We start from the raw sequence: 15,228 nt of genomic DNA, 5'->3' as shown, positions 1-15,228 counted from the left end.
GTCAATCATGGGGCTTGAACTCTGGGCCTGGGTGCTGTCCCTACGCTCACAGTGCCACTTCCGGTTTTCTAGTGGTTCACTGGAGATCAGAGCCTCACTGATTTTTCTGCCTGGGCTGGCTTTGAACTGTGATCCTCAGATCTCAGCCTCCTGAGGAGCTAGAATGACAGGCATGAGCCACCAGTGCCCGGCTCCCCTGGTCTCTGATTGGTAGCTATATGACTATCATGAGCTAGGTCCTGGCTTCTCTTTCTCCCAGCCCTACATTCTTTCTCCCATGCTGTCTTTTCATCACTGTTCTCTTCTGTTCCTTCTTAGGTACATCTGCTAGCTTCTTTCTCTCCCTCCCTCTTTTCTTCCCTCCCCCTTCCCCTCCCCCATGTCTCAGTTCCATACAGGCTCTCTCTGACTCAGCTTGAGCTTCTAAGACAAAACACCATACACTGGTGGCTTTCAACAACAGACCAACATTTATTTCTCACAGTTTGGAGCTGGGAAGTCCAAGATCAAGGTGCCAGCTGATACGTGGTTCTTGGTGAGGGCCTTTTTCCTGGCTTGCAGATGGCTGCCATCTGTCTGTATCCACACATGGAAAGAGACAAGGCTCTGGTCTCTGATGTGTGTATGTGTGTGTGTGCGTGCGTGCGTGCGCATGTGCACACATGTGCTGGTCTTGGTCTTGAACTCAGGGTGTAGGCACTGGTCCCTGAGCCTATTTTTTTTCTTTGTCAGTCATGGAGCTTGAATTCTGGGTCTGGGCGCTGTCCCTGAGCTCCTTTTGCTCAAGGCTAGTGTTCTACCACCTGAGCCACAGCACCACTGTTGACTTTTTCTGTGATTAATTGGCGATAAGAGTCTCACGGACTTTCCTGCCTAGGCTGGCTTTGAACTGCAATACTCAGATCTCAGCCTCCTGAGTAGCTATGATGACAGGCAGGAGCCATCAATGCTTGGTCTCTCTCTCTCTCTCTTTTTTCTCTTTTATAAGGACAGTAATTCCATCAGAAGAACTCCACTCCCAGGCTCACCTAAACTTAATTTTCTCCCCAAAGCCCTACCACTAAATACCATCCCATTGGGTATTTGAAGGTGGGACTTTGGGGGTGAAGGCTTCAACATTTGAATGCTGTGGGAATACAGATGTTTTGTCCGTAACAGAGCCCCACCAGCCCCAAGGGAGTTTGACCAAAAAACCCACCACGAGTCACAAGCCTTCTGTGTATTCGCTTTCTCACAGGGGGAAACTGCAATTTGGTTCTGGTGACAAACATCTATGGCGAAGCTGCCCAGTTAGAAGAAACGGTCAGTACAGACAAGTTGGCATCCCTCTGGGTAGAGCTGACCCCAGACTGGTTCAGCTGGTACAACACCCATGTGGACAATCAGCGACTGGGGCAGGAGGGTGGGGGAAGTATTGAGCAAACCTAGGGCCTCCTGCATGTCTATAGATAAACTACTACTAAGTTACTACTCCAAACCCAGTTACTTACCTCCTCTTTGCAATGACGTGTTTGGGCTGGGGTCATAGCTCAGTAAGAACACTCGCCTAGCATGTACAAGACTCTGGATTTGATCTCCAGGACAGACTCCCCCAAAAGCAAAAAAAAAAAAAAAAAAAAAAGATTCATATGTTTGAACATCTTACGAACACAAGCTGGATGCTGGTGGCTCATGCCTGTAGCTTCTGCTACTCAGGAGGCTGATAAATCTCTGAGAATCAAGGTTAGAAGCCAGCCTGGGCAGGAAAACCCCATGAACTCTTCTCTCCAATTAATCACCAAAAAAAGCTAGAAGTGGCCTTGTGGCTCAAGTGGTAGAGGGCTAGCCTTGAGCAAAAAAAGCTCAGAGACAGCACCTAGACTCTGTGTTCAAGCCCACACACACACACACACACTGAACACTACGGTTGTTCTAGGCTGTGGTTGGATCTAAGGCCAACATGAACCACGTAGGTGTTAAGCGCCAATCCATGGAGGTCTGTGGATGAAAGTCAAGAGTTCCCAGCCCTAAGTACTGTGAGAAGAAGAGAGGGGACCTTCAGAGGAGGCCAGAGAAAGTGAGGAAGAAGGAGGTTTCTTGTTTTTTGTTTTTTAATTTTTTCCCTGGAGCTGGAGTGAGGAGAAGTGGGCACTGAGCTGGTTGGCAGTAGTAGGTTAGTAATTGGAGCCAGACACTGGTGACTCACGCCTGTAATCCCAGCTACTGGGGAGTCTGAGATCTTAGGATCTCGGTTCCAAGCCAGACTGGACAGGAAAGTCTGTGAGACTCTCATGTCCAATTATCCACAAAAAGCTGAAGCGGAGCTGTGTGCGTGTGTACCTGTTACTAGGTACACACTAGGCCAAGCGCTATACCACATGAGCTATGTCCCCAGCCATTTCACTTTTCAAGTGTGGATGTTTAAGGCAATCTCCAGAATATACTTAGGCAGATGAAGCCCTTCATTACCAAGGATGCTGTGGGGCAAGACAGATCTGCAGGGCCTCCCGGCCATGGGCATTAGGGACAATCCCAGCTTCTAGAGCGTGTGTTTCTGCCATACATTCAATGCTCTGGGGTTTGGTGCCTGGAACAAGCAACCCCTGCTGACGTGGGCAGTCTCTCCAGGGGAAAGCTTTCACATCGCTCTGGTTCCTAGCAAAGCACAGTTGTACCCCAAGAGGAATCACCAGAGACTCACCTCTACTTCCAGCTTTTTGCTTGTTAGTTGGAGATAGCGTCTTCAGTTTGCCTGCCTGGGCCAGCTTCAAACAGCTGATTCTCAGCTCTCAGCCTCTTCAATAGCTCCGATTACATGCATGACCCCATTGTTGCCTAGCAACAGGTTTTTAAACATTAATTACATCTTGGAATCATAATATTATGGATCTGTTAGGTTAATTTGTTTTGGTGGGGATACTGAAAAAAAGACAGTTATTTTTGGGTCACAGGACTTGAACTCAGGGCCTGGGAGCTATCCTTGAGCTCTTTTTTTGCTCAAGGCTAGTGCTCTACCACTTTTGAGCCACAGCCCCACTTTAGGTTTTCTCATGGTTAATTGGAGATGAGTCTCACAGACTCATCTGCCTGCCTGGGCAGGCTTCAAATCCTGATCCTCAGATCTCAGTCTCCTGAGTAACTAGGCTTACAGGCGTGAACCACCAGGACTCAGCTACACCTGCCTTTTATTATTTTTAAAAAAAAAAAGTTTGTCAGTTGTGGGGCTTGAACTCTGGGCCTGGGCGCTGTCCCTGAGCTCTTGAGCTCAAGGCAAGCACTGTACCACTTGAGCCACAGCACCACTTCAGTTTTCTGGTGGTTCATTGGAGATAAGAGTCACATGGACTTTCCTGCCCAGGCTGGCTTTGAGCTGCCATCCTCAGATCTCAGCCTCCTGAGCAGCTAGGATTCCAGCCATGAGCCACCAGCGCCTGGCTCAAAGGGAATATTTTGCCAGAGCTAGGACCACAATCCTCCCAATCTCTGCCTCCTGAGCAGCTAAGGATTACAGGCATGAACCCCTAGGCCTGGCGGGGAGGGGGGGGGGGCCGTGCGGGACCAGTCTCCCTTGGTTTGGAAGTCATCTGACATCTGCTTGATCTGTTTTCCAGCTTTCTTCGCTGCGGTTTGCCAACAGGATGAAGCTGGTGACAACCGAGCCTTCCATCAATGAAAAATATGATGCTGAGGTGCTGAGAGGCCTCCTCCACCGGGGGGGGGGGGGGGGGTGAGAAAAGTATATGGATATAGCAGTGACTTCCTTCTTGACTCTGCCAAAAATACTCACTTGGCCCTGGGTCAGTTTCATTCTACCTTGGCACAGACCAGGGCTTTAGCATCTCTGGAGACTCTTCCAAGGCTGCCATAGAGGTAATCAGGGAGCAACCACCCAGTTCACAGGTGTGTGGCTCCAGAAATCCTGGGTTCCTTGGGCTTCTCCGTGAGATCTCCTTAACAGTTTAGGGAGTGTGGATTATCTCACAGAAGTTGCCTGGCTGTCAGTTCAGAATAGACTAGAATAGATCACTGGCCTAAGTGATCCAGCCCCATAAACGGAGCTGAGAAATCAAGAGGCATTAACCAGGGCAAACGGGAATTCAAACGTCACACCCTCAGACCAGCAAAAATTGGACTTTGGTCTCTGGCAAATGTAAGAAATGATGATGAGGGAGAAGGTGGAGGAAACAGAACTCAAGTTATTTTCTGGCCAGAGTATAATTAACGCAAGCATTTGGGGAAGAATTTTGGTAACAACTAATAAAGTAAAAGCACATTTGCTGATCACTTGGGGCTTTTAGGAGGTAGCTAGCGCTCTACTACTTTGAGCCACAGTACCATTTCCAGCTTTTTTGATTTTTTTTTTTTTTTTTTTGGCTCTGGCCGTGGGGCCTGAACTCTGGGCTTGGGCGCTGTCCCTTAGCTGTTCAGCTCAAGGCTAGTGCTCTACCAATTTCCAGCTTTTTTGGTAGTTAATTGGAGATCAGAGTCTCACAGACTTGTGAGACTTGTGTGAGCCCTGGCTGGCTTCACACCCCAATCCTTAGATCTCAGTCTCCTGAGTTTAAGCATTACAGGCATGAGCCACCAGTGCCCAGCTTGGTTTTCCTTTAAGATGCTTATGGTGTCAAGGCCACTGCAGAAAGAGATTGTACATCCCTCGTGCTCATGCCGAAGCAATTAAACTTTTCAGATCTCTAAATCCTGAAGGAAAGTAACAGTCCCTATTGCTCTGTGGGCCCATCCATGGGTCTCATACACAGGCAGGCAGCTGCTGAGCTTCAGATCCTGATTCTGGCCATTACTGGGGCGGAGCCTGAGGATTTGCATTTCTTGATTATTTATTTTGCCAGTCCTGGGGCTTGAACTCAGGGCCTGGGCACTGTCCCTGAGCTGCTTTTGCGCAAGGCTAGCACTCTACAACTTGAGCCACAGTGCCACTTCCAGCTTTACCTATGTATGTGGTACTGAGAAATTTGAACCCAGGGCCTCATACATGCTAGGCAAGCACTCTACAGCTAAGCCACATTACCACCCCGTTTGTTTTTGTCGGGCTTGAACTCTGGGCCTCGGCGCTGTCCCTCAGTTCAGTTCTTCAGCTCAAGGCTGGTGCTCTACCACTTGAGCCACAGCACCACTTCCGGTTTTCTAGTGGTTCATTGGAGATAAGAGTCTCATTGACTTTTTCTGCCCGGGCTGGCTTTGAACCACAATCCTCAGATCTCAGCCTCCTAAGTAGCTAGGTTGACAGGTGTGAGCCATCAGTGCCCGGCCATGTTTTGTTTTTTTGGGTCCAGTTGAGGGGCCTTAACTCTGGGCCTGGGCACTGTCCCTCAGCTCTTCAGCTCAAGGCTAGTGCTCTACCATTTGAGCCACAGCGCCACTTCTTTTTTGCTTATGTGTTGCTGAGGAATCGAACCCAGGGCCTCACGCATGCAAGGCAAGCACTCTACCACTGAGCCACCTTCCCAGTCCATGTTTTTGTTTTTTTGAAACAAGTTTTCGCTAGGTATCCTGGGTTGGCCTGGAACACGCTCCTCAGCCCCTGGAGTGCCGGGATTACAGATGTGTAGTACTGTACCTGAAAGGATTTTCATTTCTAATAAGAGCCCAGGTCACTGGGCATGGTGACACATGCCTCTAATCCTTACTACTTGGGAATCTGGAGGGTCTCTGAGTTTGGAGCCATACTGGGTCATTGTTACATACCTGTCATCCTACTCAGGTGGCTGAGATCTGAGGATCTTGGGTTCAAAGCCAGCCTGGGCAAGGGGAAGCCCTTGAGATTCTTCTCTCCAAATAACCACCAAGAAGCCAGGAGTAGAGTTGTGGCTTAAGTGGTAGATCGCCAGCCCTGAGTGAAAAAGCCAAGTAAGAACATGAGGTTCTGAGTTCATCTCCCCCTCCCCCAGTACCAACACAAAAACAAAAACAGACAAACACCGGCATAGTCATGAGGAGAACCAACTCCCTTGGTCCCAGGGTGGGAAATTGGATGCTGAATTGGAACAGATAGTCCTTCCTCCCCCTCCCCCCCAAATCACCCACAGATAACCAAGCTGGCCTAAGCCGAACAGAATCATCCCACTAGAGCCGCCCAACAGCTCATCAAGGTTTTCCCTACAGGGAAACCTGGTTCACTTTTCTAGAGCTGAGAGAAGATGGATAACCAAGGCTCCCCCTTTGACACCACAGAAAAGTCACACCTGAAGATTTACTTGGGGCTTCCTTAAGGGGCTGAGCCAGACTTCGAATTCTGACCCCAGTACCTTAAAGCTTAGGCTTTGTGCTTACTTTGCCACAGAGCCACCATGGTGCCAGGGTTCGATTGCCCCTTGCTACATGAGGGTTCCAGTCAGTGCCCTGGCGACCTGGAGCTGTGGTCTCTGGTCTCCTGGATCCCAGGAGGCAGAACCTCCCCCTAGTGGCCACTTTATAATATCTAAAGGAAATCCTGTTGCTCACATGAAGTTCCTTGTGCCTCTTTTATGGAAGACAAGCAGATAATAGCCACCAGATTATAAATGACTTAGCATTCCATTTTCTCAACGTGTGTCCTTTAGCCGGGCACCGGTGGCTCATGCCTGTCATCCTAGCTCCTCAGGAGGCTGAGATCTGAGGATCACGGTTCAAAGCCAGCCCGGGCCGGAGAGACCATGAGACTCCTATCTCTAATAAACCACCAGAAAACCGGAAGTGGCGCTGTAGCTCAAGTGGTAGAGCACTCGCTTTGAGCTGAAGAGCTGAGGGACAGCGCCCAGGCCCAGAGTTTGAGCCCCAAGACCGACAAAAAAAAAAAAAAGAAAACTGGAAGTGGCGCTGTGGCTCAAGCGGTAGAGCGCTCGCCTTGAGCTGAAGAGCGCAGGGACAGCGCCCAAGCCCAGAGTTCAAGCCCGACTGACAAAAAAAAAAAGAAAGAAAAAGAAAAAGCCAGAAGTGGTGCTGTGACTCAAGCAGTAGAGCACTATTGAGCAAAAGAGGTTCAGGGACAGTGCCCAGGCCCTGAGTTCCAGCCCCAGGACTGGGAAAAATATATATAAAACCATCTAGGACTTGAATTTTTTAGTGGGTTCAATGTCCTGTGTTCTCTCTGTCCTCCATCTCTTCTGCTGAGAAGAGGTAAAGGCCCAGAGGCTGTTGAAGCCATCTCCCTAGCAGGGAGAGAATAGCCCGGAAGCCGAGAACATACCTTATAGGTTACTAAGACTGGCTGGCTGGAACATCTGGGCATAGAATTGAATTACCTCACCTGGTGGCTTCTCTGATGACCCCCTTCCCCCTTCCCTGGCAGAGAATGGTCAAGAATCTGGAGAAGGAGCTGGTGTTGCTCAAGCAGGAACTGGCCATCCATGACAGCCTGGTAAGGGGCTGGGGCAGGGGAAGGACCATGCTGGAGGGCCTAGGGCCAAGGGCAGACAGCTAGACAAACAAGAGCCAGCCTAAGCAGCCAGTGCCGGTGCCAAAGGGGCCCCTTTTTGGCTCTCCCTCGGGCTCAAGTTCCTGGTTACTTATCACTTCCTTTTTTAAGGCCAACCGCACCCTGGTGACCTACGACCCCATGGATGAAATTCAGATTGCTGAGATCAACTCCCAAGTGCGGAGGTACCTGGATGGGACCCTGGATGAGATTGATGTAAGTTTGCAGGGTCAGCAGGCTCACTCAGTTGGTTTGGGGGGCTCCCTGACCTGGACACTCCCAGTGTGGGCTATACTTGGCCTTGGAACCTCATATAGAGCAGGTGCTGGGTGGGTTTGTGACAAAGAGCATTCAGAGCTGGGCGCCAGTGGCTCATGCTTGTCATCCTAACTACTCAGGAGGCTGAGATCCAAGGATTGTTGTTCAAAGCCAGCCCCGGCAGGAAAGTCCATGAAACTCTTATCTCCAATAAGCCACCAGAAAACCGGAAGTGGCTCTGTGGTTCAAGTGGTACAGCGCTCACCTTGAGCTGAAGAGCTGAGAGACAGCCCAGGCCCAGAGTTCAAGCCTCACAACTGACTTAAAAAAAAAAAAAAGGAACATTCAGTTCACCATAGCCTTGAACCTGCCAAGTTGAAAGGCCTGTGGGGTGGGGGTGGGGGTGGGGGGGTTGTTCAAAGCCAATGACCTCTGTCCCAGGAGTATAAGCACAGCTTGGCTGCCCAGATACGAATCCCATTTGCCTCCTGGTCTCACCCTTCGGGGTAGAGAAATCAACATGGGATTTTTTTTTTAAATTATTTTTTGTCCATCGTGGGGCTTGAACTCAGGGCCCGGTTATTGTTGTTGAGCTCTTTTTGCTCAAGGCAAGTGCTCTACCACTCTGAGCCATTGCACCACTTCTGGTTTTCTGGTGGTTTATTGGAGATAAGAGTCTCATGGACTTTCCTGCCCGGGCTGGCTTTGAACTGCGATCCTCAGATCTCAGTCTCCTGAGTAGCTAGGCTGACAGGTGTGAGCCACCACGCCCAGTGGACGTTTGCTTTTTGAGAAAGGCTTGGTGGTGCTTTGTTGAGAGGCTGCAGATGGTCCCATTCTCAAGTCAGATGGTCCAGAGTCAGCTATACAGTCTGGTCCCCTGGTGGCCCTTTGTAACTTCCCTCTTCTCTTCCTTCCAGATAATCAATCTGAGGCAGATCCAGGAGGTGTTCAACCAGTTCCGAGTGATTCTGGGGTGAGAGCCTCCCTCCCTTAACAACCCCCGCCTTTTTTTTTTGTTGTTGGTCACGAGGCTTGCACTCTGGGCCTGGGCGCTGTCCCTGAGTTCTTCAGCTCAAGGCAAGTGCTCTACCACTTGAGCCACAGCGCCACTTCCGGTTTTCTGGTGGTTTATTGGAGATAAGAGTCTCATGGACTTGGGGCTGGGAAGGTGGCTCAGTGGTAGAGCGCTTGCCTTGCATGCTCAAGGCCCTGGGTTCAATTCCTCAGCACCACATAAGCAAAAAGAAAAAAGCCAGAAGTGGTGCTGTGGCTCAAGTGGTAGAGCGCTAGCCTTGAGCTGAAGAGCTAAGGGACAGCGCCCAGGCCCAGAGTTCAGGCCCCACGACTGGACCCAAAAAAAAAAAAAAGTCTCACGGACTTTCCTGCCTGGGCTGGCTTTGAACCATGATCCTCAGATCTCAGCCTCCTGAGTAGCTAGGATGACAAGCATGAGCCACAGGTGCCTGCCTATCGTTTTCCATGATCCTGGGTACGTGCTTTCAAGAGCACTCCTTTCTCTCTGTCATGTGAGGGTTCAGATCAGAGTATTGGGTGTGGAAGTTTACTGAGTTCATTAATAGGATAGGAAGTCCACAGTGTGAGAGCTGTGAACCTACTCAGAGCTTGGCATCACCAGACTCCCCTGCCCCCTACCTTCAGAAGGAAGGCATTTATAGTTTGAGTGCAGATCTCCCCACTGCCAGTTCAGGCTGGGCAATATCAAAGACTGGTCCCATGACTCTGAGGAACTATTAGAGAGCAAACCTTGGCCGGAGCATAGGCCTTACAGCCCATATTGATGTGTCACCTCTGGAACAGATGCACCTGGCATGTCAGATGGTTTGGGTGTAGGTTTGGATACCGAACAGTGAATGTGTGGGCCCTCTATGTGCTTTGTCTTCAGGCTCAAGATAAGGATGTGTCTCAACAACTTTTTTTTTTTTCTTTCATTATTAGGGATTGAACTCAGAGCTTGTACTTCTTAAGCAGGTGCTCTACCCCTTGAGCCACACCTCTAGCCCTTTCATATTTTTGTTTTTGAGATAGGTCCTCAAAACTGAGATCCTTCCTCTGCCTCCTGTCAACAGTCTATGCCACTATGTTCATCGCTCAAACAGTGGCTCACATCTGTCATCCTAGCTCCTCAGGAAGCTGAGAGCTGAGGATCGCGGTTCAAAGCCAGCCTGAGGCAGGAATGTCCGTGAGACTCTTATCTCTAATGAACCACTGGAAAACTGGAAGTGGCGCTGTGGCTCAAGTGGTAGAGCACTAGCCTGGAGCTGAAGAGCTGAGGGACAGCACTCAGGCTCAGAGTTCAAGCCCCAAGACTGACAAAAAACAACAAAACATAACAAAACAACAAAAACCCCTTCTAATCCAGAACTTAGTTTTGCCCAAGTGGGCCCAGTATGGCCCCCCATAAAACTCTGTCTGTCTCTCTCTCTCAAGCCAACAGGAACAAGAGATAGAGTCTGCCCTGCGCAGGAAGTACACTCTCATAGATAAGAATGACTTTGCAACCATTTCTGCTGTGCAGAAGGTAAGCACACCTGCTTCCTGCTAACAGTACCTGCTTATTGACCTAGGATTGCCTCAGGAAAAGGTACCTCCAGGAGGAGCACGGGGTGCCTTTGTATGAGCCGGCCACTTCTGAATTGAACAATGATGTCCACACATTGGACCTAGACTAGAAACTGTTCTTCAGAGCCACAGGGATGGGTTAGGACAGGGGTATTTGGACAGCCAAAAACTGGCATCAGCAGGTACTGCCAGATCTTAGTATGTAGGGGAAACAGGCCCATCTCAAGCCTTAGGTCATATCTAGTTGCATCTCTGAGAAGCCCAAACGTGGGGGGGGGGGGGGGGGGGGAGGGAATGTGTGCATATGTGCCTGCTCTGATTCTGGGGCTTGAACTCAGGGCCTGGGCCCTGTCTCTAAGCTTCTTTTGCTCAAGGCTAGCACTCTACCACTTGAGTAACAACTCCATTTTTGGCTTTTTTTGGGCATTTATTGGAGATAAGAATTTCATGGAGGGGCTGGGAAGGTGGCTCAGTGGTAGAGTGCTCGCCTAGCATGCATGAAGCCCTGAGTTCGATTCCTCAGTACCACATACACAGAAAAAGCCAGAAGTGGCAAAAAAAGAAAAAAAAACCTCAGGGCTACTGCCCAGGCCCTGAGTTCAAAGCCCCAGGACTGGCAATAAAACAAAAAACAAAAAAACCCCCCAAAACAAAAAACCCCACAAAGTATCTCAAAGACTTTCCTGCCCAGGCTACCTGTGAACCAGGATCCTCTGATCTCAGCCTCCTGAGCAGCTAGGATTTACAGGTGTGAGCCACCAGCACCCAGCTTAGAAGCCCCAACTTTTAACCTTGCCCCAAGACCTTTACACCAGCCTCTATCTAGGCAGGGATCGTGGATGTTGATGGCCACTTAGTAGGTGAACCTGATGGACAAAGCTTTGGACTCGGAGTTGCCCCCTACTCTTCCAAACCCGGGAAGAAGTCCAAGACCAAGAAAGGATTCAAAGAACAGATCAAGTGAGAGATCTTCTGGCTAGCTCACCCCTGTCCTCCTTGTGCAAAGGTGTTAACTGCGTCCACCCGCTCCCTCTGCCGTCCAGCCAGGGCTGAGTAGCAGTAGGCAAGCATACAGGTTTCAGAGTTCGTGTTCAGGTTTACTTGCTACACCTATGAGATCATCTTGGGTGTAGGGTGGCAATGATGGTACGCTTGTTTCCACAGCCCTAAAATGGGAAGAACGACAGCATCAAAGTCACAGTGGTATTGTGAGCCTAAGCAGACGAATATAGCTCTCACAGTGGGCCATAGTTCAGGGGTGAGCGTCAAACAGTGGAGGGAAACCTTGCTCTTCCTGCTTTTTCAAGAGGGCAGTCACACCCTAGCCCTTGCTATTCAATACCGTGCATGGAGAGTGGTCCCTGAGACACCCTTGCTGCAAGAAGAGGCTGGGAATGGTCACACATGCCTATAATCCAAGCTCTGGGTGGGGGAAGCCTGCATTGCAGGCCAGTCTGAGATGAGAGAAGGGGAAGGGGAAGAAGGAGAAGGACGAAAGTGGAATGGGAGGAAGGAAGAAGGCGGGAGGAAGGAAGAAAGGGAGAAAAGGGAAGAAGAGGTACAGAGGGAAAAGCTGGGTGCCCATGGCTCACGCCTGTCATCCTAACCATCCTAGCTGCTCTGGAGGCTGAGATCTGAGGATCGTGGTTCAAAGCCAGCCCAGGCAGGAAAGTCTGTGAGACTCTTCTCTCCAATGAACCACCAGAAAACCGGAAGTGGCGCTGTGGCTCAACTGGTAGAGCGCTCGCCTTGAGCTGAAGAGCTCAGGGACGGTGCCCAGGCCCAGAGTTCAAGCCCCACGACCGACAAAAAATAAAAACAAAAAATTCAGAAAAGAAGGGGGAAGATAGAGTAGAGGAGGAAATGGTGGAAACAATAACCGTGGGCATCCTCTCGTCAGTTTAGTTCTGTTCAGGCGTGCCACAGCTGAAGGGAAGATGGTCGACTACTTTCCTGAGAGGTGGTAGGGGTACTGGTACAGATCAGGGGAGCTTGGACTCAAAGAGTCTCAGGTCAGATAGGTCCAGATCAAGGGAGCCTGGACTCCTAGTTTACCATTGGCTGGCAGACAGATCCACCCTTCCTCGTGACTAATAACTTCATCACTCCCATTGGCTCCTGAGAGCCTGCAGCCCACCCCCCAGGTCCGCACACCTTCAAGTCCCGTTGTTTACTCTTTTGCTAGGCGTGTCCCCCTGAGACAGTTGAGGGATCCTTGTTCATTGGGAGAGAAGGAGAGAAAAAGAAGCTCTCCCTCTCTTCCTCAGTTTGTCCTGAAGTTAAGGAGGGAGAGATAGGAGGTGGTACTGGGTAGAATATTAGCCAAGCATGAAAGGCCTGGGCTCAACCCTTGACCCCAATGAACCTAACCAACCAAGGGAAGGAAAAGATAGGAACTAAATGGTGTGGGTCTCTGGGTATGGAGAGGGCTGAACAACATCTTTAGCTCTTTGTTTGCTCTCATCGACTGGGCCTTGAGGGCATTCCTGCCTCCTGCCAGCCCCTCAGTCAGGAAGGAAGGAGCCAGCAGCCCCCAGAGCGGGAAAGACTTCGACCTGAGTTCCACCTCCAAGACCCAGCTGATCCTGTCTTCCAAAGATGGAGATGCCAAAGACATGCTTTCTCGGGACCGGGAGACATCCAGTATTGAGCCCTCGGACTCGCCTAAGGAAGAATCACGCCCACCCAGGTAACTTTTTTTTTTTTTTTTCCGGTCGTGGGTCTTGAACTCTGGGCCTGGGCACTGACCCTGAGCTCTTCAGCTCAAGGCGAGCACGCTACCACTTGAGCCACAGCGCCACTTCCGGTTTTCTAGTGGTTTATTGGAGATAAAGAGTCTCATGGACTTTCCTGCCCAGGCTGGCGTGGAACCTCGATCCTTAGATCTCAGCCTCCTGAGTAGCTAGAATTACAGGCGTGAGCCACCGGCGCCCGGCTAGCATTTTTTTTTTTAATAATTTTTTTTCCAGAGCCTTGCACTCTCCCTTAGCTTTTTCAGTCCAGGTTGGTATACTACCAAGTAGTAGTATACTACCAAGTAGTAGTATACTACCAAGTAGTATACTACTACTTGGATTATACCTCCATTTCTGGCTTTTTGGTGGTTAATTGGATATAAGAGCCTCACAGACTTTTCCTGTCCAGGCTGGCTCTGAACTGTGATCCTCAGATCTCAACCTCTTGAGTAGCTAGGATTACAAGCGTGAGCCACCAGTGCTGGTAAATGTGCATCTTTTGCAAATACTCAAAAGGCACAAAATTCTCTCAGTGAAATTCCTTCTTTTTCCTCTCGTCACTTCCCTGGTGGGTCATCAAATGAGTTTTTAGGAAATATGAAAGAGAAGATGATTATATAAAAAGGTTCTGATGGCTCATGTCTATAAAGAAAAAAATGTTTGCCAGTTGCTAGTGGCTCATGACTATAAATCCTAGCTATTCAGAGAGGGTTAGATCTGAGGATTGCAGTTTGAAGCCAGCCTGGGCAGGAAAGTCCGTGAGACTCCAAGAAATTACGCCATAAACCCCCACCCCACCCAAAAAAAAACCACCGCAAAAGCTGTGGATCAACTAAGTAGTAAAGTTTTATCGTTGAGAGGGGAAAAAAAAAGCTTAGGGACAGAGCCCAGGGCCTGAGTTCAAGCCCTAGGGTTAGCGCATGCGTGAGCATACACACAAGAAATAAAAGTTCTAGGCACCCATGAATGCCTTCTGCCCACAGGAGCTCTAGTGAAGAAACATCAAGTCCCTGGTGCTGCCAAGGGTAGCTCCTCATTCCTGTCTCCTTGTTATCTCCCCTCCTCCTCTGTCCCTAGGCCGAGTACTCCACCCACCAAACCTATGGCTTTTGAGGACTTTAAGAACGAGCGAGGTAGTGAGATCAACCGCATCTTCAAAGAAAACAAATCCATCTTGAATGAACGGAGGAAAAAGGCCAGTGAGATCACGCAGCGCATCAATGCCATCAAAAAGGAGATAGATTCCACTAAAGAGGCGCTGCAAAGCCAGAAGTCACTACGGGAAACGGAAGGTAAACATGGAGAGGAGAGGGCCTGGGCCCTCTCAACCTGCTGCGTAGGGCTTAGTGCTGGTCAGCCCTCAGGGGTGAAGGGGTGCGGTCCAGCTTCTACAAGTATCATGTCTTTCCTTACGTCCTCATCTCAGACCTAAGCTCCAGCCCTTCCACCTCATTGATGATGCTGTCCATGGACAAACTGGCCTGTGGTTTTGCAATAAATAGCCCCAGGAGATGGTTAGCTGGGAGCCCCTTATACAAGGTCCTTGGGGCAGGCCCCATCCATGGCTAAATGAGGAGACCACACTAGGCAGTAAATGGATTTGTAAAAAAGTACCCTCGGAGGTCGAGCACCATGACTCACGCCTGTAATCTTAGCTGCTCGGGAAGCTGAGATCGGATGATCATGGTTTGAAGCCAGACTGGGCAGACAAATCCCTGAGATTCTTATCTCCATGAAAACAAGCTAGAAGTAGGACTGTGGCTCAAGGGGTAAAGGGCTAGCCCTGAGTAAAAAGCCAAGCAGGAGGCTTGAGTTTAGGCCCTGAGTTTAAGCCACAGGACAGCATAAGAAAAAAAGAAAAACCATGAAACTTGATGAGATCGGTTTGGGAAGGGGGAAAAGGGAGGAGAGAGACTGATGGAGGAGGAGACTCTGATCCAGACCATTCTAGAGCCCAGGTGCTGGTGGCTCACCCTTGTAGTCCTATCTACTCAAGAGGCTGAGATCTGAGGATTACAGTTTGAAGCCAGCCTGGGCAGGAAAGTCTGTGAGACTCTTATCTCCAATTAACCAGTAGAAAACCAGAAGTGGTGCTGTGGCTCAAGTGGTAGAGCACTAGCCTTGAGCTGAAGAGCTGAGAGACAGCGCCCAGGCCCAGAGTTCAAGCCCCAGGATTGACCAAAAAAAAAAAAATTGCCCCTTCCTACAGATACGATCTAACAGCCTTGTGCTTTCTTTACTTCCTTGCCTCGCTCAATC

At 49.8% G+C, this 15,228-nt stretch overlaps 1 protein-coding gene across 2 annotated transcripts in view; it reads left to right on the top strand.

The window, feature by feature from the left end:
* Positions 1–15,228, top strand: part of Kif9 (kinesin family member 9) — a 30,552-nt gene that overhangs the window by 12,079 nt on the left and 3,245 nt on the right. The window contains exons 10-18 of one of the 2 annotated variants that reach the window (XM_042701491.1): positions 1,238–1,302; positions 3,591–3,668; positions 7,268–7,336; positions 7,505–7,609; positions 8,572–8,627; positions 10,103–10,193; positions 11,061–11,194; positions 12,735–12,923; positions 14,047–14,261. In XM_042701491.1, coding sequence (XP_042557425.1) covers positions 1,238–1,302; positions 3,591–3,668; positions 7,268–7,336; positions 7,505–7,609; positions 8,572–8,627; positions 10,103–10,193; positions 11,061–11,194; positions 12,735–12,923; positions 14,047–14,261 — 1,002 coding nt within the window. Of the gene's footprint in view, positions 1–1,237; positions 1,303–3,590; positions 3,669–7,267; positions 7,337–7,504; positions 7,610–8,571; positions 8,628–10,102; positions 10,194–11,060; positions 11,195–12,713; positions 12,924–14,046; positions 14,262–15,228 lie in introns of both variants that reach the window. The other variant, XM_042701490.1, reaches the window with a different exon arrangement.

The sequence above is a fragment of the Dipodomys spectabilis genome, unplaced genomic scaffold, assembly GCF_019054845.1.
Source record: "Dipodomys spectabilis isolate Male_0828 unplaced genomic scaffold, ASM1905484v1 ptg000292l, whole genome shotgun sequence".
In the NCBI taxonomy this organism is placed as follows: Eukaryota; Metazoa; Chordata; class Mammalia; order Rodentia; family Heteromyidae; genus Dipodomys; species Dipodomys spectabilis.
This window is presented reverse-complemented; position numbering and strand designations above follow the sequence as displayed.